This window comes from Sebastes fasciatus, chromosome 18 (genome assembly GCF_043250625.1).
Source record: "Sebastes fasciatus isolate fSebFas1 chromosome 18, fSebFas1.pri, whole genome shotgun sequence".
NCBI classification, from domain to species: Eukaryota; Metazoa; Chordata; class Actinopteri; order Perciformes; family Sebastidae; genus Sebastes; species Sebastes fasciatus.
Window position 1 is genome coordinate 19,731,537 of NC_133812.1, and position 24,597 is coordinate 19,756,133.

At 40.3% G+C, this 24,597-nt stretch overlaps 2 protein-coding genes across 2 annotated transcripts in view; one reads left to right on the forward strand and one right to left on the reverse strand.

The window, feature by feature from the left end:
• LOC141756306 (uncharacterized) overlaps positions 1 to 12,759 on the forward strand; it is a 28,855-nt gene extending 16,096 nt beyond the window's left edge. Inside the window, exons 14-23 of the mRNA XM_074615933.1 lie at positions 1,656 to 1,801; positions 3,855 to 3,981; positions 5,267 to 5,296; positions 5,415 to 5,527; positions 6,010 to 6,142; positions 7,562 to 7,701; positions 9,501 to 9,624; positions 10,659 to 10,817; positions 11,183 to 11,345; positions 12,150 to 12,759. Coding sequence (XP_074472034.1) covers positions 1,656 to 1,801; positions 3,855 to 3,981; positions 5,267 to 5,296; positions 5,415 to 5,527; positions 6,010 to 6,142; positions 7,562 to 7,701; positions 9,501 to 9,624; positions 10,659 to 10,817; positions 11,183 to 11,345; positions 12,150 to 12,238 — 1,224 coding nt within the window. The 3' untranslated portion in view covers positions 12,239 to 12,759. The remainder of the gene's footprint in view (positions 1 to 1,655; positions 1,802 to 3,854; positions 3,982 to 5,266; positions 5,297 to 5,414; positions 5,528 to 6,009; positions 6,143 to 7,561; positions 7,702 to 9,500; positions 9,625 to 10,658; positions 10,818 to 11,182; positions 11,346 to 12,149) is intronic.
• Positions 12,646 to 24,370, reverse strand: LOC141756307 (NAD(P)H oxidoreductase RTN4IP1, mitochondrial-like). The gene is made up of 9 exons (XM_074615934.1): positions 23,809 to 24,370; positions 22,725 to 22,876; positions 21,283 to 21,351; positions 20,795 to 20,919; positions 20,252 to 20,300; positions 19,980 to 20,116; positions 19,249 to 19,432; positions 16,100 to 16,195; positions 12,646 to 13,762 (listed from the first exon to the last, which is right to left on the reverse strand). Exons 1-9 carry the CDS (start codon positions 24,098 to 24,100, stop codon positions 13,559 to 13,561), a joined length of 1,308 nt encoding a protein of 435 aa, XP_074472035.1. The 5' UTR covers positions 24,101 to 24,370; the 3' UTR covers positions 12,646 to 13,558.
• Positions 24,371 to 24,597: the final 227 nt, after the last annotated feature.

The window sequence follows — 24,597 nt, forward strand, 5'->3', positions numbered from 1 at the left end:
TCTGTGTTCTCTCCACCAACGTTTATTCTTGTCAGAATGGAAAATCTATGTCAAGGCTTTCAGACCAACACTTTCCACATAAACTCACACTATTGACTGTGTATATATAGGGCTAGCAGGCTGGGAGACCTCTATTAAATACCAGGGAAAGCTCCAGAGAAAAAGGATTTTATTGGAGAATTGATTCATAAAAACAGCGTTGAACAAAAGTAAATAAAATGGAAGGCAATAAAGTTTTGTTCTTAGGAAGCTGTGGTAAGGGAATTAACTTCCCATTATTAGCAGTGGGCACTGCTGACTTTTGGAATCAATCAATAGCAGCTTAATATTTTTTTTTTGGTAAACTAATTGATTAGTCAAACTCTCAGTCTGTGGCGCAGGCCCCCTGACAGCACACAGCCACTACATGTCTAATTGGAAAAATTTGAAATTAAGTTCAATTCATTAATTAATGGAGTTAAATGAATCTGATTCACATGAGCAAAACAAATAAGTTCTTTCACACTTGGAAGGCTAATCAAGATCCAGGTAATTAAGATTTATTCTAACAGACACACAACATGTGTAAAATGAACAGATTCAGACAAATACTGCTCTTCACGCAAATATATCAATAGTAGTAGTAGTATAGTCAAAACTAAAGAAAATACGACAAAGTCTATCTTGCCCAAGGGTTCTGTCAGAGCCAAAATGTGTATTTAGCCTGTGTTATTATTATCTGTTAAGGCAACACACAGTCTTTTTGGTTGCTATCACTTCCGATAAATGGCACAGCGGTGTGGTTTCACTTTATTCACCTTTTCACTTGGACAAGGGTTAGCTAGGCTCCGATATTTTCTGATGGCCGTCACCTACTTTAGTTATTCCAGTGAAGTTCTTGCTTGTAATTCTTTCAATTTAATATACATCATAATAGGGCTGACCCGAATGCTTCGAAGCTTCGACCGTTGCTATGGTAATCAACCTCCAAACCAGTATTCGAATGCTTTCGTTTTTAACGTTTATATATATATATAAGTATGTAATAATAATGTATAAATCCCCAAATAGCCCACAAAGAAAGGAATATTCCCACAACATTATTCATTATTCATATTCAACATTAATTAATATTAGTTATTCTCTGACAGATATCACTGTTTGTTGTGTGTAGAGGTGCGTGTGTGTACAGTAGTGCGGCAGCAGCGCTGAAACGGGGGAGATGGAGACAGAAGAACATGTCAGCCTGCTGCGCCGCAAAGCTTTAAATAGCTTTGAATATTTCTCACTGAAGCTTTCAAAGCCCAAAAAATGGTATTCGGGACAGCCCTACATCATAAACACATCTGGACGTTTTAGATTTCTTTGAGCGAGAACACAGTAAAGAGCCTACTCAGCCTCTTAGCAGCTTTTGATCGATAGTAGTCTCTATAGGTTTACTGTTAGTGTGGCAGATTTGACTTTTTGTATCTGCGATAGTATATTTTTAATGTTCGACTTGACTTGTTTTGTTACTAATTTCCTCTGTATTGTAAATAGTCGATAAACAATGTAATTGGTTTATAGTGGAGATACTGGGCACGACATTATTTCTGCTTCCAAATGGGACATGAAAAAATAAAACAACACTACCATATAGTATGTTGACTTTGACTATGCTTTCATTCTGTCTACAGGACTTCATGTCTCCACACCTCAAAATGTTCAGCGACATACACTTCGGCGAGCGGGGAGTCAATATTGACCTCGCAGTGCCTGTCATCAACATGGATGACACGGGCTACGGCACGAAGACGCAGTCAGTCGATGTCATGGGCGGCATGTAAGTGTCAAGTATTCTACTTATCCCTGTAACCTTCACTGTTGCTGTGAGGGCAGTACTGGCAGATGACAGGTTGGATAGCTCACAGGAACGCTGCTAAAGTAAGCTGGATCGAATCTGTCTCTGATTTTTGGAATTCCTGAGCTGTCTCTCCACTGCAAGTGTTTCTCCAACTCATGCTTTAAGATGCATTCCTGCGCTTCAACCTGACAATTACTTCAGGCTACAGTCCCTCTGAGGTCTTGTGCGGTTTCTTTGCAGCTCAGGTGCATAGCAGTAAGCACTGCCGCGCCCATGGTGACAGGTCGAGACAGATTATCTAATTCACTAGTGTTTAGTCTGCCATGCCTCACTTCCTGTCAACGTAAATTGGTTTTAGAACATGTTGGCTCACACCCTTTCACAGTGGGATTAATGTGAAGTTAGTGCAGGGTGTGGAGGAGGAGTTGCTAGAAACCTGACACCGTTATTAATAAGGAATGTCAGATATGTTTGGATGGTGTTTCGTCTCATCATCTGTGTTATTACAGTTCAAGTTTATTTCATGAAGTACATTACTCAAGTAAAGTTCAAGTATATTTCCCGAAGTGTACTTTATGTAGTAAGTATACTAATATCAATGTACTGGTAGTATACTAGCAGTGTACTAATTCAGTACTTCTTGGGACTAAATTGGCTAACTTTTTAGTTTATAAAAGTATATATTTGAGTGTACTTTATGTGTAAGAACAGTAAACTTTGAGTACACAATTAGTTTACATCTAAGTTGTATTTTGTACTGCAACTATACTATGAACTATACTACAAGTGAATAGGTATACTGTTAGTTTAATAGTTATATACTTGTTGCCCACATTTTAGTTAATGAAATTACACTTTAAAGTGCTCTCAGTTTAATAGTTTTTATACTGCAAGTATACTTGTATATACTTGTAGCCCACTTTTTAGTTTATGAAAGTACACTTTGTATACTTTAACTTAAAGAGACTTGCTCCTTTTGCTATTTGACTTGATGTTTTGTGATGATAAAAAACGAAGTAAATTTTTCTCGCATGCCTCTACGGTGAACAGAGAATCCAAAAATGTAGAAAATTCTTGATGAATTCAAGTAAATTCACACACTTTGATAGGCCACTCTATCAAAAAGAAAGCACAACTACAAGCCAAGTATACCTTTCTATAGGCCTATAAGGCAAGAATGCTTAATTATATCTCGATCAAAAGAGTACAAGTACAAGTATAAGCCAGGTATACTTAGACTTTACTGTATACTTGTCTGTGTAAGCTAAGTATACGTAGGTATATCTCTGATAAGTACATAAAAAGTAAACTGAAAGTATACTCTCTTATTAAGTTTAAAATAAGTATACTAATAGCACACTTGAATAAACTTCTATTTGGTAAAGGAGTTCTTACCATATGGAAAATAGAAGCAGTAGTTTGTTTCTATTTCTTTATGCTATGATCAGCTGAAAAAAAGCAGAAGTAAACAAAACCAGAAGCAAATCAGAAAGAATCATCACTCATTCAGGATAAGGAAATGCAGAGCATGCTGATCGTTGCTGCTACCCAAGGGAAAGGCAAACAAAACTGTGAATAATGTTCGTCCTTTCTTTGAGAGGCAGGACAACATTGAAGGGTTATTCTTGCTGTGCTGAGCTGCTAGCCTGTTATTAGATTGCACAGCCTCGCCCATGTCGTGCTGCCGTCTCCAGAGCCTCTGATTGGCTCAGCGTGTTGTTCTAGCTTTGCTGAGAGAGACTTGTTTGTAATGTGGCGGCAGACACAACCCCCGTCTGTCTCAGGAGCAGAAAGCCGAGAGTACATACAGTACACGACTGCTGAGATGCTATCATGTGGGAGGCCATTATCAACCTGGACTCTGACCAAGATTTGTTGACATTGGTGATAAATGAACAACACATTCGACTGTGATTTCTTGTGGTTTTCTTTGTTAGCAAGTGTGTGCCCATCACAGACTGTGTTTATCTACTCATTAAGATTAAACAAGAACAATTCTGAAATGTCCTCCTCCCTCTGTTTTCTCTCTCAGCTGGGTTGTGTTTGAGGAGCCGGGCTTTTGTGGCGAGAGCTACATCCTGGAGAAAGGCCTGTATGGAAGCCCGGAGGACTGGGGGGCGCAGCAGCCCAGAGTGGCCTCAGTGATGCCTGTTGTTCTGGTAAGAGCGATGACTCAGACAGTTATGAAATCTTGCTGTTCTGCTCCAGTTATTAGACGGATTATCCTGCAACTGTATATCCAATTACTGCAGTTCTGTTCGCTTGACAATTAGGTTCAGCTAATCAGAGTGAGTGTAATTTTAGCATTCTGTGATTCATAATTGTGCAATTTTGTATTCTCACTTCCCCTGGTAGTCCTAGTATGGCTAACCCAAGTGCTTTTCAGTTCATGTGACCAGTCTCAGCGGTCATGCTTGTGACCAAATCAAAAATTTTAGATGGAGAGCTGGAATTTTTTGGAGGACACATAAAGCTTTATTCGGTAGATTATCTTTGGGAGCATGAGTCATATGCAGAGCAGGGGTAAATTGAGCCACGCAGAGAGGAAAATACTTGTCACAAGACTTAAAAGTGAAAACATCTTAAATCACAAAGGTGAGTCATCGTGAAGCTGCTTCAATTTCAAACCAGATGAGAACAAACAGGCATGCAAAGTCTACCGCTGTGTTACAGCTACACTCATATTTTTGGCATCATTGGGCAAAAATTCCATTATAACCTTTCAGCATATTGTAATTCAAGTGTTCTGAGAGAAAACTAGACGTCTGCACCTCCTCATGGCTCTGTTTTCAGGCTTTAGAAAAACTAGCCTGTGACAGGAGATTTTGGCCAATCACAGGTCATTTCAGAGAGAGAGCGTTCCTATTGGCTGTGCTTCAGCTGGTGGGCGGTGCTTGGTATTTTCTCAATCGATCTCAGCATCGCTGGCGGGTCACAAACTTTCTCATTTTACAGCTTAACAGTACATTACAAGATGTTTCTGAAAACATTTGAGGTGAGAAATAGGCATTACAGTTTGCGAGTGATTGACAGCTGCTCAGAGACAACGGCTCTGATTGGTTGTTTTCCTCCGATCTGTGAAATCTTGCAGATGCCATTAGGAGCATCAGAGGACACCGGAGGCACTATTTTTTTCAGATTACCTGTCTCATGCACTACTGTCAGGATATAGTGACCATTAAAAAACGTATAAAAATATATTTTTTTAAATCATATTTGCTCCATTTCTACCCACTGCATCTTTAAGTGGCGGTAAAAATTTAAGACAAATTATACAGTTAATAATTTAGCTTAAATTCTAATTTATTTAGTCTTTCCCACCTGTGCACATTGGCCACCGCTGTGGTGTTTACATAATATTAATATACAAATAAACCCATGTCTGATGACTGTCTTTGTGTGTGGTTCAGTGCATGTAAATTAATCTCTTTTGTTTCATTTCAGGATGATTTCGAGAACGCAGCCAAGTTTAAGGTAGGTGATTGAAACGAGGATGAAATAACACATCTAATCTTGAGATAGCATCCGTCTTATCTGATGGGAGAGTGTGAGTGGATGACTCAGCCTTATTGTCTTGCTGTGCGTGCCCCAGGTGCAGCTTTTCTCTGATCCAGGGTTTGAAGGCTCCGTCGTCCCTCTTGAGGACAGCGTGGCCTCCCTGCAGGACGGCGTCTCTGTGGCCTCGTGCAAGGTTCTGGCTGGAAGGTGAGTAATACTGCACGCTGTGGACAAAAGATCTCACTGCGGTTATTTCGAGTTGAATCGAAAGTGCTTGAAAGACTTTGCACCATCATGCAAAGGCAGATTTTAGGTTTTATAGATTTCCCAGAGGTGATGTGATACAATTGTAGCTTCATATTGCTCATTTTAGAAAAGTATCTCTGGTACTGCAGATCTGCTGCAGGCTGCCACTGCTCCACTTACTTTAAAATATGGCAGCAGCTTGTGATATACAGTACATATTACATTCTTTATGCTGCGGTATCCATATTAATAAGTCCTGTGCATACCTGTCGCGCTGTTCATCCTTAAAGCATGAATAATTTAAACACAATTAAATGTGTTTATGAACCATTTGATGCCTTCATTATGCAAATAGTTTTAAACGTTGGTCATATTTCTTCATCAATCCAGAACGTGAGGCTCATTTTGTGCTCCACTCATGTGTGTATATCGGTGTTTTTCAGCTGGCTGGCATTTGAGGGCCGGGACTTCACTGGCAGGATGTACGTATTAGAAGTGGGGAGCTACCCAGACCTGAGAGCGATGGGCTGCGTCAACGCCAGCTCCTCCATCCTGTCGCTACAGACTGCTGGCTTTGTAAGTTTATTTTCTATTTTACATTATTATAACACACACTCCCTTTTGGGGTTGGTCCACTACAATTTGTGGTCATTAGAGGCTTGAATTTGGACATTAAGGTGTCAAGGATTTATTGCATTGTTGGACTGTTTTAAAGGTGGAGAAACACGATATATTAAAAGCTGCTACAATCAATATTATTGTATGAAAAGAGAACTCTGCTAATTTAGCATTGCACTCCTACAATATAAAAAATGTGATTGGGTAGTACATCCCAGATTTCAAATCAAGGAGGACAAAATACTCGCTCAGAACGCTCTGAAGAAGGCTCCGTGGCAAAATGAATAAGCGTATGTCTATTATGATGTGAGCCAATTAAACAAGGGCATGTTAGTATTTTGCCCTCCTTGATTTTGAAATCTGGGATATTATTATTAATAATAATATTTTGTCTGTTTCCCCTTGCTGTTATTTTTTAATTTATTTATTTTCTCTTCCTTTTCTTTCTATTATTTTTTAATGTTTTTTTTTTCTTTCCCCTCACGTAAAAATATTGCTTTTAGATTTCTGATTAAATTGAGGCTTGTTCTCTGGCTTATCCATTGATATTGTATGATAAAACGATTCTGTATCTTAGAGAACAGAGTCTAAGTGAGTCCATAAATAAAAAAGCTTACAAAAAAATGATGCCTACATTACCCACAATGCAACACTTCCAACAGTACTTTTCATGCTAGGCCGTTCTTTTTTAAAATGAGCACAATGATAGAAAAGACCATTTTTGGTTGATAAATGTATAAAAGTCTAATGTATCGATACTTATTACACGGCTTTGTTGAATACTTGATTCTGATTGGTCAATCACGGCGTTCTACGGTCTGTTGTTTCTTTATAGCAAACCGTTGCTATGTATAACAGACCGTTGCTATGGACGCAGTTCCGATGTCGGACTCTGGTGGACCATTTTTGTGTCAAATTATTGATTTATTAAGAAAGTAGCCGTGTAATAAGCGGGATAAGGTACAGCTAGCGAGTCGTTGTTGTGAAATAAACCCCTTCAGGGCAACGCGGCAACCTATGCTTCACGTCGGGGTTTATTTCACAACAATGACTAGCTCGCTGTACATTATCCCTTACATATAATGTTCATATTAATAAAACTTTACTCAGTGCTAGCAACCCACGACTTTATCCAACCAGGTACCCTAGACGATGCAAAGGCTAATGATAAGATGTAAATGTCCATTTAGAGAGCAGCCCATCTGTTACAAGTCAACAGAGGACAAAAAATGCCAGAGAGCACAAAATTGCGAGTGGTCCGTTTCCAGGGTAACCTCAAGAATCACTTTAATTTCAACCTACATGACCCGCAGTTCTCTGCCCCCTCCGTTCCTTAATGTACTTTCTCCTCTCTCCTTCTCCCCTCTCGCTGTGCAGGAGTTCTCAGTGCCGTCCATCACTCTGTTTGAGCGGAGCGGTCTGTGGGGGAAGAGGGTGGTCCTGACAGACGGATCGGTCAACCTTCAGCTGGCTGGAGGCTGCAGCAGAGTCCAGTCTGTGCTGGTGGAGGGAGGCATGTGAGTACATTACAGCTGCTGCGTGGTAACTGGTAGGAATGTAAAGCAGCGACTCAGCCAAGTTCTCCTCTTGGTGTGAGTTTGACAGGTTCATGCGTAACAGCCTGTGTGTGTGTTTCTGCCGGGGAGTGAACCCACTGAGCTGTCAAAGCCGTTTTTCTCTGCTAGGAACGCATGAAACAGAATAATATCCTTCATTTTCCACACACGCGTCCTTCACTCGCCCCTGCTGATTCTCCACTTCTGAATCCCTGTTGTTTTTTAATCTATTTTTAATGTCTTTAGAATTCAACAGTTATCAACTGCCAAGCTGACGTGTCAAATATGTTCTTAAGCTTAGTGCTTTGCTTGTGGCAAACCACACCCATGTAGCGTCTACTTCAACAATAACTCACAGACTTAGGTGTTAAAGGGGACAAAACGAGGTGCTTAAACTTAAAGATGATAGTTTAGAGATAATAGAAGATGCAATGTCGAGGTGTATAAATACGTTTTTTGGTGTTCTTTTACATTTTCAATATTTATTGTTATCCAGGTGGTGAAGTTATTTTTGTTTAAGACTGCATATGCAGCAGTTTTTGGCTTGTATGCTCAGACATAATGTTTCGTAGATTCAAACTAATTGGATGCAGAGTGCAGCGTCAGCGCATCTTCCGTATGACAGCACTGACAGATGGATGCGGTGATGGAAACCTGCTGCTGATGTGCGAGATTTAGTCTGCAGGTGTGAACCAGTGCTGAGGAAATACAGGGCTCCCAGTGAGCCAAAGCTGTCTCTGGAGTGGCACATTCCTACTGCAGGAGAGACGGGCAATCAGCCAAACAACAGGGCCATTGAGATCCGAGTTAAAAGCAACATTTAGTGTGACAGACAAATTGGACGGCCGTGAAGCTCGGCACATTTTAGGAGATTACCTTTTGGCACAGTGCTGCACGGAAGAGAGGACTCAAAAATAGTACAGCTACGAGTCAAAAGAAGACTCTTCTTACAAGTATCACAAGTTATTAGGGCTGTCAATCCATTAGAATATTTAATCGCGTTTAATCGCATGATTGTCCATAGTTTATCATGATTAATCACAAATTATTCGCACATTTTGTATTTGATCAAAGTGTACCTTAAAGGGAGATTTGTCAAGTATTTAATACTCTTATCAACATGGGAGTTGGCAAATATGCTTGCTTTATGCAAATGTATGTATATATGTATTACTGGAAGTCAATTAACAAAAAAAACAATGACAAATATTGTCCAGAAACCCTCACAGGTACTGCATTTAGCATAAACACATATGATCAAATCATAACATGGCAAACTGCAGCCCAACAGGCAACAACAGCTGTCAGTGTGTCAGTGTGCTGACTTGACTATGACTTGCCCCAAACTGCATGTGATTATCATATAGAGGGCATGTCTGTAAAGGGGAGACTCGTGAATACCCATAGAATCAATTCTCATTCACAAATTGAGGTCAGAGGTCAAGGGACCCCTTTGAAAATGGCCATGACAGTTTTTCCTTGCCAAAATTTGGAGTAAATTTGTAGCGTTATTTAGCCTCCTACATGACAAGCTAGTATGACATGGTTGGTATCAATGGATTCATTAGGTTTTTCTAGTTTCATATGATGCCAGTATCTTCACTCTAGCTTAAAAACTGATCCCGCTACAACTTAAAAATTGCAATTTGCGTTAATGCGTTAAAGAAATTAGTGGCATTAAAACAAATTTGTGTTAACATATTATAGCGTTAACTTTGACAGCCCTTGACTTTAAAACTTGACTGTGTTTTTGTCTACAGGTGGGTATTATACGAGGGAATCAACTATCGGGGTCCTCAGATTTTGCTGAAACCTGGCGAGGTGCCTGACTGGCGCAAGTTCAGCAGCTGGCAGAAAATTGGATCTCTTCGCCCTCTTATACAGGTAAATCCTCACGCTCCACAAAGGGCCCAAAGCTTTCAGTTTTACCTATTGTCTAACAGTTAACAGTTAACAGTTAACAGCTGGGTTACGTCGACTTGACTGAAAAAAAAAAAAAATGCCATTCATTTCCTTTTCAAACAGTATTCATTAAAAAAAGCAGCTGCCATTTGGCGGGTATGACTGAAAGCCTCAACAGCCTACTTATTGTAGCTAATTCTATGATTGTTACAGTGAAAGACTTACGTATGCAGCAGCTGTGATTATTGAGGCATCCACTTGTAATTATATGGTGGAGAACATCATTTCTTACTTTAAAAATGACTCACCTGGAAGTCACATATTGTCAGATTGGCTTGTGTGGAGCTGAATATAGCTGCCTTTAAAGCTTGGTGTTCATTTTGTAAAGACTTTGATTAGAAAATGCCACAGACATATTTTGTATCTTAAAGAGGACCTATTATGCTGTTCCCTTTCCTTTAGTGCGCAATATAATTGTTTTTTGTGCATGTAAAAGGTCTGCAAAGTTACAAAGCCCAAAGTCCATGCAAAAGGGAGTTACTCTCCCCCAAAGAAACACTGCTCCTGAACTGCCTGAAACGGCTTGCTTGAAGTCTCGCCTTTTCTTCCGTAATGTGGTGATGTCACTAAGTAACACATTTGCATAATACCTGCCTAGCATCTAGTTTGGCACACACTCAAACAAAGCTAGTTAGAGCGGAGCTGAAGCGGAGTCCAAAGAGTTTGGTTCGGCCAGCTGACCAATCAGAGCAGACTGGGCTTTTCGGGGCGGGGGCCAAACAGAGCGTTTCAGACAGAGGGTGAAAAGAGGTGCTGCAGCACAGCCAGTATGAGAAGAGTAAAGCATTTCTTGAACATTAAAGCATGTAAACATGTTCTAGTAGAAACCCGAAATCCAAGTGTGCACCTGAAAATGAGCATAATAGGTCCTCTTTAATATTCATCTCTCTAAGAACTATAAACCCTGTTTTTCACTGATCCCGTGTGTGTTTGCTCGTGTGTGTTTTCATGAGCAGAAGCGAGTGCACTTCCGTGTAAGGAACAGACAGACGGGGCTCATGATGTCAGTGACCGGCGATTTGGATGATGTCAAATTGCTGCGGATCCAAGAGACGGAGGAGGCGGATGGATTCGAGCAGATCTGGTTCTACCAGAACGGACATCTTCACTGCAAGGTACCGGCAGCACCATAATGATTATACTACGACAAAGCTCGACCGGTGAATAGCGCTATGAATGAGTCATGAGCGAGCTTTGTATAAAGCGGAGGTGATCAATAGGTACAAGCAGTGCTGCAGCACAGACCATTTTATTCAACATCATAATCAGGGAAACAGCAAAGGACAAGACTAGAGACTGAAACTGGCACAAACCTCCCGTATCATACTAAACACTTGGTCTATTGATCCGGTATGAAGGCTATACCCATGAGAAACGTCACATTTAAATAATAGACAGTTTAAATGTTAAACACACGCCGATTGAACTCTAAAAAAAACAACAACTAAATGTCACTGACCTCCTCTCGCTGTGTGTGCAGCTGCTGGAGGAGTTGTGCCTGAGTCCCAGCGGCAGCGTGGCGATGGCTGGAAGCCGCGTGGGTCTCACCCCACTGCCAGACAACCAGGACCACCTCTGGAGCATCACGCCTGAGGGCTTCATCCGCTACACCCCCAGCGCTGATCTGGTCCTGGACGTCAAAGGTCAGTCATCCATATGTGGCCTGACACACACCAACTAAAGAAAAGAATTATTCTTCGATATTACAAGACGCATAGTGTTAATGATTTATATAGAAGAACTTGGATAGTTAGTAGTACTAGAACTAGCAGCTGGGATGAGTTTTGTCACAGAGGATCCAGATGTCTGAATGTTTTCATGATGAGAGTGAAGTATTTGAAGGTTATATGATACTTTATGTTCAGGTTAAAGAAAATTCTAACATTATTTTCAATCATTCTGTGTCCCCAGTTTGTTTTTAATGCAAGCTGCATCTCTCATTACACTCCTACTTTCACTTAGCATGCAACTCCAGTACATTTTTGTTCAAACCAAGTCAGTATTACCAACCGCACTGAAAGGATAGTCACCTTGAGCTTAGCTTTCTATTTATGGGAGCTTCACTTCAACTGAAAACTGTGTTTATGTCTGGGGACTTTGTTTACATCACTGTCAATTACTGACACCTTGTGGACTAAATCATGTTAGTGAGCAAGCTATCGTCCTCTGCACTAAGCTGCATAGTATACTGGATATTATTGCTTATGATTATATTTTAAACAAAATATATGAAAAAATCAAAATATGACTATATAATCAGACCCTAGATGAATGCCTCGCTATCCAGTGATCATATATAAGTGTTATTTGCCTTTAATAATATACTGTACATATAATATGGAACACAAACTCATCCCAGCTGCAATGAATAAAAAAATAACTTGACTGTACAGAATTATAATTTTAAAAAAATTAATAATTAATGAGAAACCATGTGTGTGTTTCAGGGGGTCTTCACTACGACAAAAACCAGCTGATTCTAAAAACGCTCGAACCAAATAGACTACAACAAAGGTGGGATGTGGAGATTATATGAGAACATATGAGCTGCTGGACTGGATCCCTACTATTATTATCATCATCAGAGGAACGGCTCTACCAGAGGCTCTGCTATGCAGCTGCAAGACAAGTACGTCATTGGAGATGCTCAACCTCTGCTGCTGCAGGACGACTACACAAAGAGGAAGTCAACATGAATAAATCCGTAAGAATGTATTACTACCCAGAGCGTAGTCTGAACTTTAAATACATCATATTTTACACTTACTTACTAATATATCCCAAGGTTATTTTTTTGTCTTTTCATTGAATAAATCTGTTGGCCTCAAGTTAATTAACTTAAACAGTGTTAACACTTTTCTATATTTTTATGCAATATATATATATATATAAAGCCTTATTTTCCTGCTGCATACAACATGAAAAAAACAAAAAATACAGTTCCTCTTGTCTATTTTTTCTTTGTTTAATCAAAATTACACAGCACAAAACTCTTTTGTTTTCAGAATAATAAAAGTATTTTTGTCAATAAATGTCTTTAATACACTGTACAGCACGTTGAGCTGGACTTGGTTTACATTCATGTACAGACTAAGTGCTTCAGATTTCAAATGTCATCATTTGTTTTTGCCCAAATGTTGAATGGCTAACTTATGGTCAGCTCACTTTACTGTAAGCTGCACACACACACATACAGTAACGTGAGATTCAATATGACATTGGGAAAGATTCCTATGGTTACGACGTGCGACATGGACAAATGCAAAAACAAAATGCAAATGTGTTATCGCGCTGCATCTGCCTCGCCTGGTACCGGAGGATAAACACATCTATTGATGAACACTGCCAGCTGACTATGACCTTATTTTACCTCTGCCAAAGAGGTTAAGTTGGTCTGTTTGTCAGCAAGATTAGATTAGATAAGATTTTCATGAAACTTGGAAATGGAAATAACCAATTAAATTTGAAGCAGATTGACCTAGGCGGAGGTCTGGGCTCTCCGAGTGCCCTTCTGGTTTATTATGTAACTCCTTGTTGGCGAAATTAAAGCAATCAGAATGCTACCAAAAGCCTGGTTGTACCATCTGGTTGCTGACCTGATTGGAATTTATTAAAGAACCTTCACCATGACAGGAACACAGCATAACTCAAACGCCTCGTGAAAACTTCCAAGACAGTACAGGAAGATGTGAGCTTTAACAAGAGCAGCAGCCTTTGGCACGCTCCCATTACAAGCTCAGGTCACGCTGCACCACAGCAGCACCTCTGCTCTTTGACAGTCTGCTGCTGTCAAGAGTATCCTTGTAAAGCTGAGAAGAATCACAGACGCTCAGTTCTTGCTCTCTGCTTCGTGTCTCTAGTTTTGCTTTGCCGTTTCTTGCACTTCTTGCTGGAACTCTGCGGTCTCCGTGCCGCCGCTCTGCACACACTCTTCGACCTGCCTGTCGTCCTCCTCGGACACCCTGACGACCGTCTTCCCTCTGGCGTGGCCCTGCTCCAACTTCTGAAAGGCCTGGGGCACCTGGGTAAATGGAAACTGGGCCTCCACTACCGGCAGGATCTGCAGTGAACCAGCAGAAAAAAACATCATGAATACGAGCGCAAAATCAATCAGGAAGTGAAGTCAGGAAACAATTAAGAGATCATATTTAAACCTTCAGCACATCAGACATGGCATGAATAGCGTTCGGCTTTGGCTTTTGCTTTAATGGGCTGGGGAAATGGATGAGCGGACTGCTTTATTAGACAGCAGAATTACAGCGTTGACAGTTCGACGATTAAGTCAATTACATTTTTCTGTGAAAACTTGTTCTTTGTAATGCGCTGATGGGAGAAACTTCACGCATTAAGGGCTCCCAACCAGACAAAATGAATAGCTAGCCATCTCCAATCGAGGGGTGAGAACTAGAGGGGTGTAATTTTAATTAATTTAATTAATAAATTTTTTAATTAAATAATTAATTAAAATAAATTGTAAAAGTGTATATAGGGTTTAGAACATTATGATAGAAGTGCATGATGGTATTCCCATGCTCTATTATGTCTCATAAGTTTGTTGCAGCAATTTTTGGGTTGATGCCGTTTTGTTACAGATTTGGTGCTAAATTTAACCATTATTTTTATCACTCGAGAATTGATAAAAATGATCAATAATCCCTCCAAAACACCACATTAACACACCAAGACCTCGAGGAACACCACAGAAAAAGACATGCCGTGATTTGGTATGAAAAAAACTTTTGACATTTTAAGATTTCTGCAAGAATTGCATTTTTCGGTAATTGGATGGCGAGCACTTCTGTTCTGGAAAAAAAGAAACCCCCTTATTGTCAATCTACCTAGGAAAGCCATCCCTCCTCTGAATGCTCTAGGTCTGTAGTTTGTGGCTGTAAAGTTGCATGAGGCTGTGATTATCCTAGAGGTCACCACAGGTCATTTTATACAGTGAGGTCAAATAAAAAAAAAAAAATGGTCTCACTACAATGAAATGTCTCCTATGGGGACTAACATCATCACACATGAATACAGTTGAGCTCACTGGATCTAGAAGAGTCTCAGCTTTACAATGATACCAAATTTATGTTACTCCAAGACTGTTTAGGGACGCAAGTATGCAGATATATTCAAAAACACCATTTTAGAATAGCCGAAAATAACACATTTATACTGCACTGGTTTTTGTCCCAAACTTAAAGTGGGCATGTCTGTAAAGGGGAGTCTCGTGGGTACCCATAGAACCCATTTTCTTCCACATATCTTGAGGTCAGAGGTCAAGGGGCCAGTTTTTCCTCGCCAAAGTTTAGCCTAACTTAGGAGCGTTATTTAGCCTCCTTCCCGACATGGCAGCATGACATGGTTGGTACCAATGGTAGCTTAGTTTAGCTCTAAAACTGAACCTGCTACAGCCTCTGAAAGACAGTAAAGTCGGTCACGATCGTGGTTCTTAGAGGGTTAAGTATATTGTCAGCCGCATGTTTATGAAGTTTTAATATTAAAGATAAAATTGTAAACAAGGACAAAGTACGGTGATTTTTTCTTTTGGCTCTACTGTAAATGGTCAAATGTCAGTTACGCCCCTCTGCTTCTCACTTCTCACCCCTCACAGTGCTACTGGACCCACATCTAGGGTGGATAGACTACACCACTGGTAAATTATAGTCACCATTTTTAATCAATTTAGACAAGCAAATGTCCGCAGGCTCCTAATGCTCCATCATCTCTGCTTTCCTAGCTGCGAATGTGAAAAAAGGTGTGGGAGGGTTTCAGAATGTGATGAGGCTGGACAATCCTGTGCTAGTCCCACAACACCAGCAGCCAGGCTTGTTATTCTGGTCAGCATCTCTTGCCGTTAACAATGAATGGGCAGCGCGGTGGCGTCACACTGGAAACCATCCACACTTCTGACTGAGAATAGGACACGGAGAGAGAGAGAGAGAGAGAGAGAGAGAGAGAGAGAGAGAGTGTGCACGTGTGTGTTTTGTGCGTAGCTTCCCGCCACTGGTCTGAGTGTGCCGCTCGCCGTAAGCCCCCCGGGACAAAAGGACCGAGGTCCGACACGCTTTTGCGAATGGCTGCTCAGCACTGTTTAAAAAATCCATTCACCGTCTCCTGGCGCCTGACTCAATCGCCCAGAAAGCCAAGCGTGCACACAGCGGGGAATGCGCTGCTCGCTCCTTAACAAAGCCCAGGGGGAGCCTTGAATACAGGCATGTATGGAATCCCTGGTATGCTCATATTTCATTTGCTGTATGATCTCCATCCCTGCATGAATTCCACGGACAGGCTGTGATTGGTGTGCAAATGAGAGGATTTCCATCTCCCCATTCTGTCAGCATAAGTGGTTCTGAATGACAAGTATGCCAGCATGTAGGATACCAGTAATGAGGTGGTTCAGTACCTTCCCTGCATCCACCAGCCTGCTGACCTCGTCCAGGGCGGGCCCATCTGGCGCATAAAATGCCCACCGGTAGAAGACTCCACTTGATAATATGTTCTGAGAGGCAAACGGAGAGGAAACAATTAGCAGTCAGGCAGGTATGCACCTCACTGGGTATTAAAGAACACACGGTGGTTATTTCTGGGTATGAAAATATTAATAAGTCTACATACAAAGATGCCCAGGAGTCCTTATTTGATCTCTGTTTTCATAAAGATCAAGAGAGTTTAAACAGAATGATAAAAAAAAATACCATGAGCTCACTACTGAAAGTGGGAAATTTGTAGAAAGTCAGAATCAGAAAACTGTGAGTTACAAAAAACAACTAGAGCTGCAACAAATAATCAATTAGTTGGCAATTAATTTAATAGTTGACAACTATTTTCATAATTGATTAATCGATTTGGGTAATTTTTTAAGAAAAAAAAGTGAAATTTCTCTGATTCCAGCTTCTTAATTGTGAATATCTTCTGGTTTCTTTACTCCTCTATGACAGTAAACTGAATATCTTTGAGTTGTGGATAAAACAAGACATTTGAGGACGTTGTCTTGGGCTTTGGGAAACATTTATCAACATTTTTCACCATTTTATAGAGCAAACAACTAATCGATTAATCGAGAAAATAATCGACAGATTAATCGACAATGAAAATAATCGTTAGTTGCAGCCCTAAAACTAGGGATGCACCAATACCGATACCGGATCGGATATCGGGCCGATACTGACTCAAATAGCTGATCGGTGACAATGGGGCCGATCTATCCAATTAAATTCTATATGTATATACTCATATATATATATATATATATATATATATATATATATATATATATATATATATATATATATATATATATATAATGATATACTGAAATTTTAATTCCTGTTTAACTTAACCAGTTTCTTGCTGCATTAAAAAAGTTTACATCTGAAATGTAATTCTATTAATTTTTAAGATTTGTTTGCCAAGTTATTGGTGTACAATTTATTATTTTAATAGTAAATAATTAATTAAATTTGTATCTATTTATTTGTTACATTGCAGATATTATTAATTAAACACTGGTATCGGATCGGTACTCGGTATTGACCGAAACCAAAGAACACGTATCGCTATCGGTATCGGGACTGAAAAAGTTGGATTGGTGCATCCCTACCTAAAACTAACCAAAGACATAACAAAAGCCAGAATACACATATTGTATGCTGGAGACATCATACTAAAAGTGATAAGTAACAGCATGGATTACATGGAAGTAATACTGATCATTACAAATTTGCTGATAGAATAGTTTCCTACAGTACGGCAGCTACTAAAACAGTTTCACAAAGAGATTTCACATATAATGATTCCTTTGTGGAAACTGTTTTGTTGTTCCTAGACATGCAGCTGTTTGTTTTGCCAGTTTAATTATGTTAAACACACAATCCCAATAAAGGGTGCACCAGGAAGCCTCTAAAACACAATGAGAAAAGAAAGAACTTTCATGGACTACTCTTGAAATTCAACACGTAACATTTCATCATTCTACATTCTATGTGGGATGACTTTGCCACACCTTTTTACCCTCTGGTAATTACATCCCTGCTTGCTTTGAAAAAAAACCCCAAAACAAACAGACTCTTCCTGATCAGTCAGTGCTGACAAGAAGTTGAACACTAGAGGGCTCAGTTGTGCTGTGATCTCCCAGATGAAACAGGACGTGCTGTCCAGAGCCAGGCAGTGCAGGGTGTGACTGCTGCTGCAGGCTGAGCCCCGCCAAACTGACCAGCTGGCTGCGACCGGGGACAAAAGGGGCCCGGAGGCTTGGCAAGAAACACACAAACACTGGTATTTGCTGGGAGGGAGATAGCCAGCTACAATCTGCACAAACACCAAATACTGCTGGTTCAGCAGCAAACACATGCACGCACACACATCGCAATCGAGACTGACGCCCACACAGTCCCGACCCACGCATACCCCGACTCCGACACTGGCAGCCGTGCTGTCACCACCGATGCCCAGGACAACTTGACTCAGTCCCTTGAGCAGCTCCAGCCTGTCCTCGCCTGTTCACCCACTACCCTCATTACACATGCACTCCACTAGACAGAGCAGCTGGAGGGACAAGGACCTACTGTACATGCAATAACATGAGAACTTACACCATGCAGGAGGAACCTGAACACAGTCAGGTTTTACTACAGCCTGCAGCACAAGCATAAACATTTGCCAAGAGAAAAATATGCTATGCTGCTAAGTCAAGTTATAACATGATTGTTGCGTCCCCAACTGAACTACGATTCATCTGATCAACTGACTGGAAGTAAACAAAAGCTTTCTACTGGCTAGATCAGGTGTACAGCCGTTACACAATATTGTCTTTCCATGCCACTGAGGATTAAGTATTTCAGTTGGGAGAACTTGTGGTCCACACCCAACGCTGATGGCTTTCTGGGAAATACCGGCATTTTATGAAAAAAAAATAAACAAGGTTGTTTGCGAGGCGAGTGGATGTGAATGTCAGACTATAAATCTTTCACATCTGCTCTGTTATTCTGTGGTGAAATCAGTGGGTAACCTCTGGGTCTGAAAAGTGAAGCCAATGAGGAAGTGCCTTAAACTTGCATTCTCTCTAATAGCCAGCAGGGGGCGACTCCTCTGGTTGCAAAAAGAAGTCTGATTGTATAGAAGTCTATGAGAAAGTGAGCCTACTTCTCACTTGATTTATTACATCAGTAAACATTGTAAACATGAGTTTATGGTCTCAATTGCGTGGCTACCTTGTGATTGACAGGTTGCTACCACGGCGTTGTCCGGTCTGGGTCGTGTCCGTGTTTTCGTTTTAGAACTTTAACCCTTTCACAGTGTGTTTTCACTTCATGAAAGTTAATTAAAATCTTTTTGGTCGCCTGAAAACGTCTTGTTCAGCTGTTTGGTTTGTTTGTACTTAGCTTCACCCTCTCGTGTCACTTCTGGTTGCAAAAAAAACGAGATGGCGACGGCCAAATACCAAACTCAAAGCTTCAAAACAGCAGTTCGTAAACCAATGGGTGATGTCACGGTGACTGCGTCTAGTTCTTATATACAGTCTGTGGTTGAAATTGAACGTTTTGCTTATCTTACCTGCGTGACCTTGGAGTGCAGGGAGAGTCCAGCTTGACACATGCCGTCCAGCAGGCCCATGGAATCGGTGTTGAGGAGTAAAGGTGTCAACAGCGTGACGTACTTTGCCCCGGACCAGGGCTTCAGCAGACCCATCGCCCACCGATCCGTCTCCCCGCCCACGTTGTCCAAAATCACGTCAAACCTGAGGGTGCAAACAGACTTAACTTAGAGGGTGGAGAAAGGCTCAAAATACTGAAAACATACACACACTTTTAGTGGTTTTGAGAGCATTGCATGTTTTATCATCTGCTCTAGCACTGATTTAAAGAGCACGCTTGGAAAACTGTTTAGTCTTCGAGCTAGAGCCGGGATTTAACAGTTTAGTTTCAGGGGCGGGGAGTGGGGTGAACCAGTATCCACTAAGGCCTTGAGCCCTGGTTTCCGTGGAAACTAGAAAGCGAGTCTGTGAGCAGTTGTGCCATGTTGACAGGAAGGTGTTTAACACATTTAGGGGGCGGTTAAAAGGGAGAAGCACACACAAGTCTCGCAGTCCTGGATGATTTCTTTTCATTAGCACCTTTATCGAACTGGCCCTGACTCTAATGATACGTCTGGGCCCGGGGCTAGTAAAGAACATTCTGCTCCGATCTGTTTTTTAAATAAAAAAACAATACAATGTCACCACTTTACACATAATGTGCTATATGATTTGATACTCTGGTTACTTGAAAAAACACTTTTTCACATACTTCTCCATCATTTCTAGCTGTTCAGGCGCATCTCCCGCTGTGTAGTCCACCACCTCGTCGGCCCCCAGCCCTCTAACAAGGCCTTCGGCGTTCTGAGAGCAGGTAACAGTTACGTGGGCGCCCCAGGCCTTCAGTAACTGGCGGCACACACAGAGGAAGAAAACTATATATATATATATAAATACGGACACAGCAAGCGGCCTCACACTCATGCAGAGTTTAAAAGAGTCAAACGCCCATGTCGGTGCAGCTAGTGGAATACTTTGCTTTACCTGAATAGAGAATGTTCCAACACCTCCCGATCCTCCAGTGATCAAAACTCTAGGAGGAAAAGAAAAAACCCAGCAACCAGAGGGTCATTCAATTACTGCGTGACTCATTTAAGCGAAGCTACTTCAAGAAGTGGAAGCCTCTGGGGGGGAAAGGGGATTTGCAGGATTGGAAGCTATTACATCCAAAGGCGGAGTAAAAGTTCCATTAGATTACACACCAGGTTAGATTTTTAAAGTCTAGGATTTTAAAACCCTTTTGATGCCAATTAGAATGAAACAGAAGACTAGTTTCACCGCTGAAATGAATGTGATGAAAAAGGCGTCTTATGAAAGTTAAAGGTCTGCATGACTGGACTGATTTAACAGACAAAGAGCACTTTTAGAAACTCCAAGAACTCTAAAGAATGAATTCAAGGTTTGATGGCTTTTTATAAAAGTATTCAGGGACTTCTTACTTTTTCCACTTCTAATGTTCTGTGTATGAATGGTGAAGAGGTAGAAGGGTTCAATACAAGCTTATCCAGGATCAGGCTGGTTGCTTGCCTTTTATTTGAAGAGCTGTCTCTGCAAAGACCACCTGCATTGACAAGAGCAGACAGCGCAGTGCTGGCTACATAGGGGATGGACGCTGCCTCTGTGTGACTCAAGAATTTTGGTTTATGGGAAACCTGCAAAAAAAAAAAAAAAACAGCCAACGTCAAGAGTTAGAATTATAACGAGAATTACAATTATAAATTTGAAAGCTCAGTCTAGTCATCAGAGCTGCTGTGTAGCTGCTGAATAATATAAAAGAAGAAGAAAACAGAGGGCAATTTGTGTCTCTCTGTAGTCGGTGCCACAGCGGCTCCAGCAACCAAACCAACTTAATTACTTCTTACACTGCAGGATTACATAACAGGGTGCACTTCTTCTCAACTTTTAGTGATACAAGAGCTCTAAATCAACTCCTTCCGTTTGTTTGAAAACAAACCAACAGGAAAGTAAATTTTATCGATCAATCGATGATGAAAATCATTAACTCTGTGACTCACCTCGTACTCTGTTAGAGTTACAAATTCTGCCAGACTGCCTTGTTTCCACGGAGGAACAGCAGCCCACACCTGGAACACAAATATGACATTTAACACGCTGAACACAACTCAATTTAACCGCCTACTCTCTTCCTCTGAATCAGATTAATCAGCTATTAAACTCTTAGTCAGTCAGCGGTTTCCGTTCTTATCATCCATTTTCCGAAGATATTTTTAAACTGAAAATAAGATTACTAGAATAATGTATGTGGAATATTTTAACTGATGTCCTATTATTTAATCACATTCACTTTAAGTTGAATTTGCGTAATCACATTTGTATCTGCAGGAAGACAGTAATGTAGGTGTGTGGGAGGCAGCACAGTAGATGTCTCAGATTATTATTCATGTGATGACCAAGCAGAAAGAGTTTGATCTTTCTTCCAAGAAAATGTCTGTAGATGACTTGACTATGGATTTACGGGCATTAGGCGTGGGCAATATGATGACACTATGAATTTGTTCAACATCAACAATGTTGCCTTAAAATGTATACTATTGCTGCTATTTATTTCGCTATTAAGATTGTTGGGTGTGTTAGATCAGTGGTACACAACATTTTTGGCTTGTGAGCCCTTAAAATGAAGCAATGTCTACTATTAAATTAGCACCCACCACCTGCTAAATGCAAGGTAAATGTTGGCTGTGAAAGGTAAAACTTGCAGGTCACCTGCCACCATGGTAGATAGGTATTTGTTATATTAAGAATATTATTTTTGAAAGGCAAGCAGAGGAAGAAAAATAAATAAATATATTTAAAACAAATAAATAAATAAAAAAAGCAATCCCTAAATTAAAAATAGTCAGGGATTAAGGTTACATGATTTATTCCATATTTCTAATGTCTGGTACCACTGAGTCATGTTTACAATTCTAAAGCGTTCTACACAGATTTCAGAGGTGGCAGACAAAAAAAAAAAAAATCAGTGGTTACACTGGTTCCAGTATGTCCATGGCTTATGACCAGGTCGACCAAAGATTTTTTTTTTTTTTTTTACAGAAAAAATAAAATATTAGAGAAACATCTAAAAAGAAGTTAATATTTGTGTGTAGAATCAGTTATTTTTCCTGCTGATCATCCCACCCCTCAGATTTATTGTCAACCACTTGAAGAGGTCAGGACCGGAACAAGTTGTTCAGGTTGGGAAGACTGTGTAAATACACCATTCTGGACAGAGTTGCAAATCAATGAGCCGGATAGTTGTATGGCAATATTGGATTTATTTCTCATCAATATAAGAGTGTTGATTTCTTTGGTATTCAATTTGCTGGATGAACCACGAAAAATGGCATTACTGTCCATTACCTTATCAATAAATAGTTTCTCAAACTGATTTTCTACATGATGTACTATATTACAACATGCAGTCTTCTAAAAGAGAGGTGTGCAGCGCAGCTCCTACCTCATCTCCTGGAACAACATGGGTGACCTCAGACCCACAGTCCACCACAACACCAGACACATCCCGACCCAGGATCAGAGGAAACTCACTGTCAGTGTCCATCACAGACATTGGATCCCTTCTCAATTTAAGCAATTTAGCTCCATAACCACCTGAAAATGGAAAGAAAGCAAACAGGTATATTAAAAGAACTTCAACTACAGGTCACTGATCATAGATACTATAGATAGATAGATAGATAGATAGATAGATAGATAGATAGATAGATAGATAGTAACTTTATTGATCCCGAGGGAAATTCAAGTTTCCAGCATCACAGTTCCATAGTGCAAAACATGTTAGTAAAAAGGCAGTAAAAAAGTTAGTAGTAGTAGTAGTTAGTAAAATATACCAGATATAAAAATACAAGGAGATGAAGGAAACTGTTAAAACTGAATATAGTGCAGGGTAACAACTGTGATACACGACTATTAAAAAATGCAGAAGAGACTGTTCAAAATGAGTATAGTGCAGGGTAACTCCAGGAGCTTAGTCTATGAAAGTGTTTCAATAGATCTCATAGATTGTATTTGAGATCTATTAAAAGAAATTAAGTGTCAATACAGTTTAAATATTTTTTTGCAAGTAGATCAAAAATGCAAAAAAAAATTGATTTATTAGTATTTCTATGAGGTCTTCTTCTTATTATTATTATTCTTCCTCCTACTATACGTCACAGTCATTCTCTCACCCTATTGGCCAGAATATTTAGCCAAAGAATACAGGTAATATAATGTATTATTAAATTCAATATACCATTGCACCAGAGGTCTCTTATATTTATAATAAAATGAAGTAATATAAAAAAAAATTTAATTGTTAGTAAAAAGGCAGTAAAAAAGTTAGTAGTATAAAGTACAAAAAAATATACCAGATATAAAAACACAAGGAGATGAAGAAAACTGTTAAAACTGAATATAGTGCAGGGTAACAGCTGTGATACACGACTATTAATAAAAGTGAATATAGTGCAGAAGAGACTGTTAAAATGAGAATAGTGCAGTGATTATGTAATTGTTCACATGATTAATATTAGATCACTTACCCCTCATAGATATATCCAGAGGGTTGAGACTAGCAGCATGGACTTTAATCATCACCTCACTGGGAGAGCTGACAGTAGGGATGGGGGTTTCTTCTGTGTACTTCAGAACCCCATCAGTACCATACTGATCAATGACCCAGGCTGACATGCAGCTCTGCAGTCTTGAAGGTGAACTGCAGACATTTCTCCTGAAGCACAAACCTGAACCTGCTCTAGCTGCTAATGCTGTGGTTGAGTTTGCTGACAACAAACACAGCAGCCTGGTTGAAGCCATAGCTCTTACAGAACCCATTTACCTGGCTGTACCTGCAAAGGTCAGCTGCTGCAACAACAAGTCACCTGGAAGAACACTTAGTTAGCTAGCTGGCTAAGCTAGGTAGCTACACAGCTATTAGTAGCATCTCCACGTCGTCAGCAGCTCAAAGCAGACACGCATAACGTTAATAGGTAAGATAAATAAGCGACGAGTCACGTTAGAGTGATATTAAAGCCACTGTTTGTACTAAAGTCATCAGATAAACACAGCACTGACCGGCTGGATGGCTACATAACAAGCTAACCTTTGAACCGAACAGCGACAGCCAATCAGAATGCTTCAGCTAAATACTCTGACCAATAGGGTGAGAGGATGACTGTGACGTAGAGGAGGAGGAGGAGGAGGAGGAGGAGAAGAAGAAGAAGGAGAAGGAGAAGAAGGAGGAGGAGGAGGAGAAGAAGAAGGAGGAGGAGGAGGAGGAGGAGGAGGAGGAGGAGAAGGAGAAGGAGAAGGAGAAGGAGAAGGAGAAGGAG

Bases quoted from the DNA above. Each gene is read 5' to 3' on its own strand.
- LOC141756307 (XM_074615934.1), bottom strand. From the start codon at position 24,100: ATGGGTTCTGTAAGAGCTATGGCTTCAACCAGGCTGCTGTGTTTGTTG. The intron at 20,301-20,794 runs GCAAGCAACCAG...TTTTCCTCCTAG, and splicing joins GACAGCTCTTCAAATAAAAG to AGTTTTGATCACTGGAGGAT. The intron at 16,196-19,248 runs GTAAGATAAGCA...TTTGCCTCTCAG, and splicing joins TGCACTCCAAGGTCACGCAG to AACATATTATCAAGTGGAGT.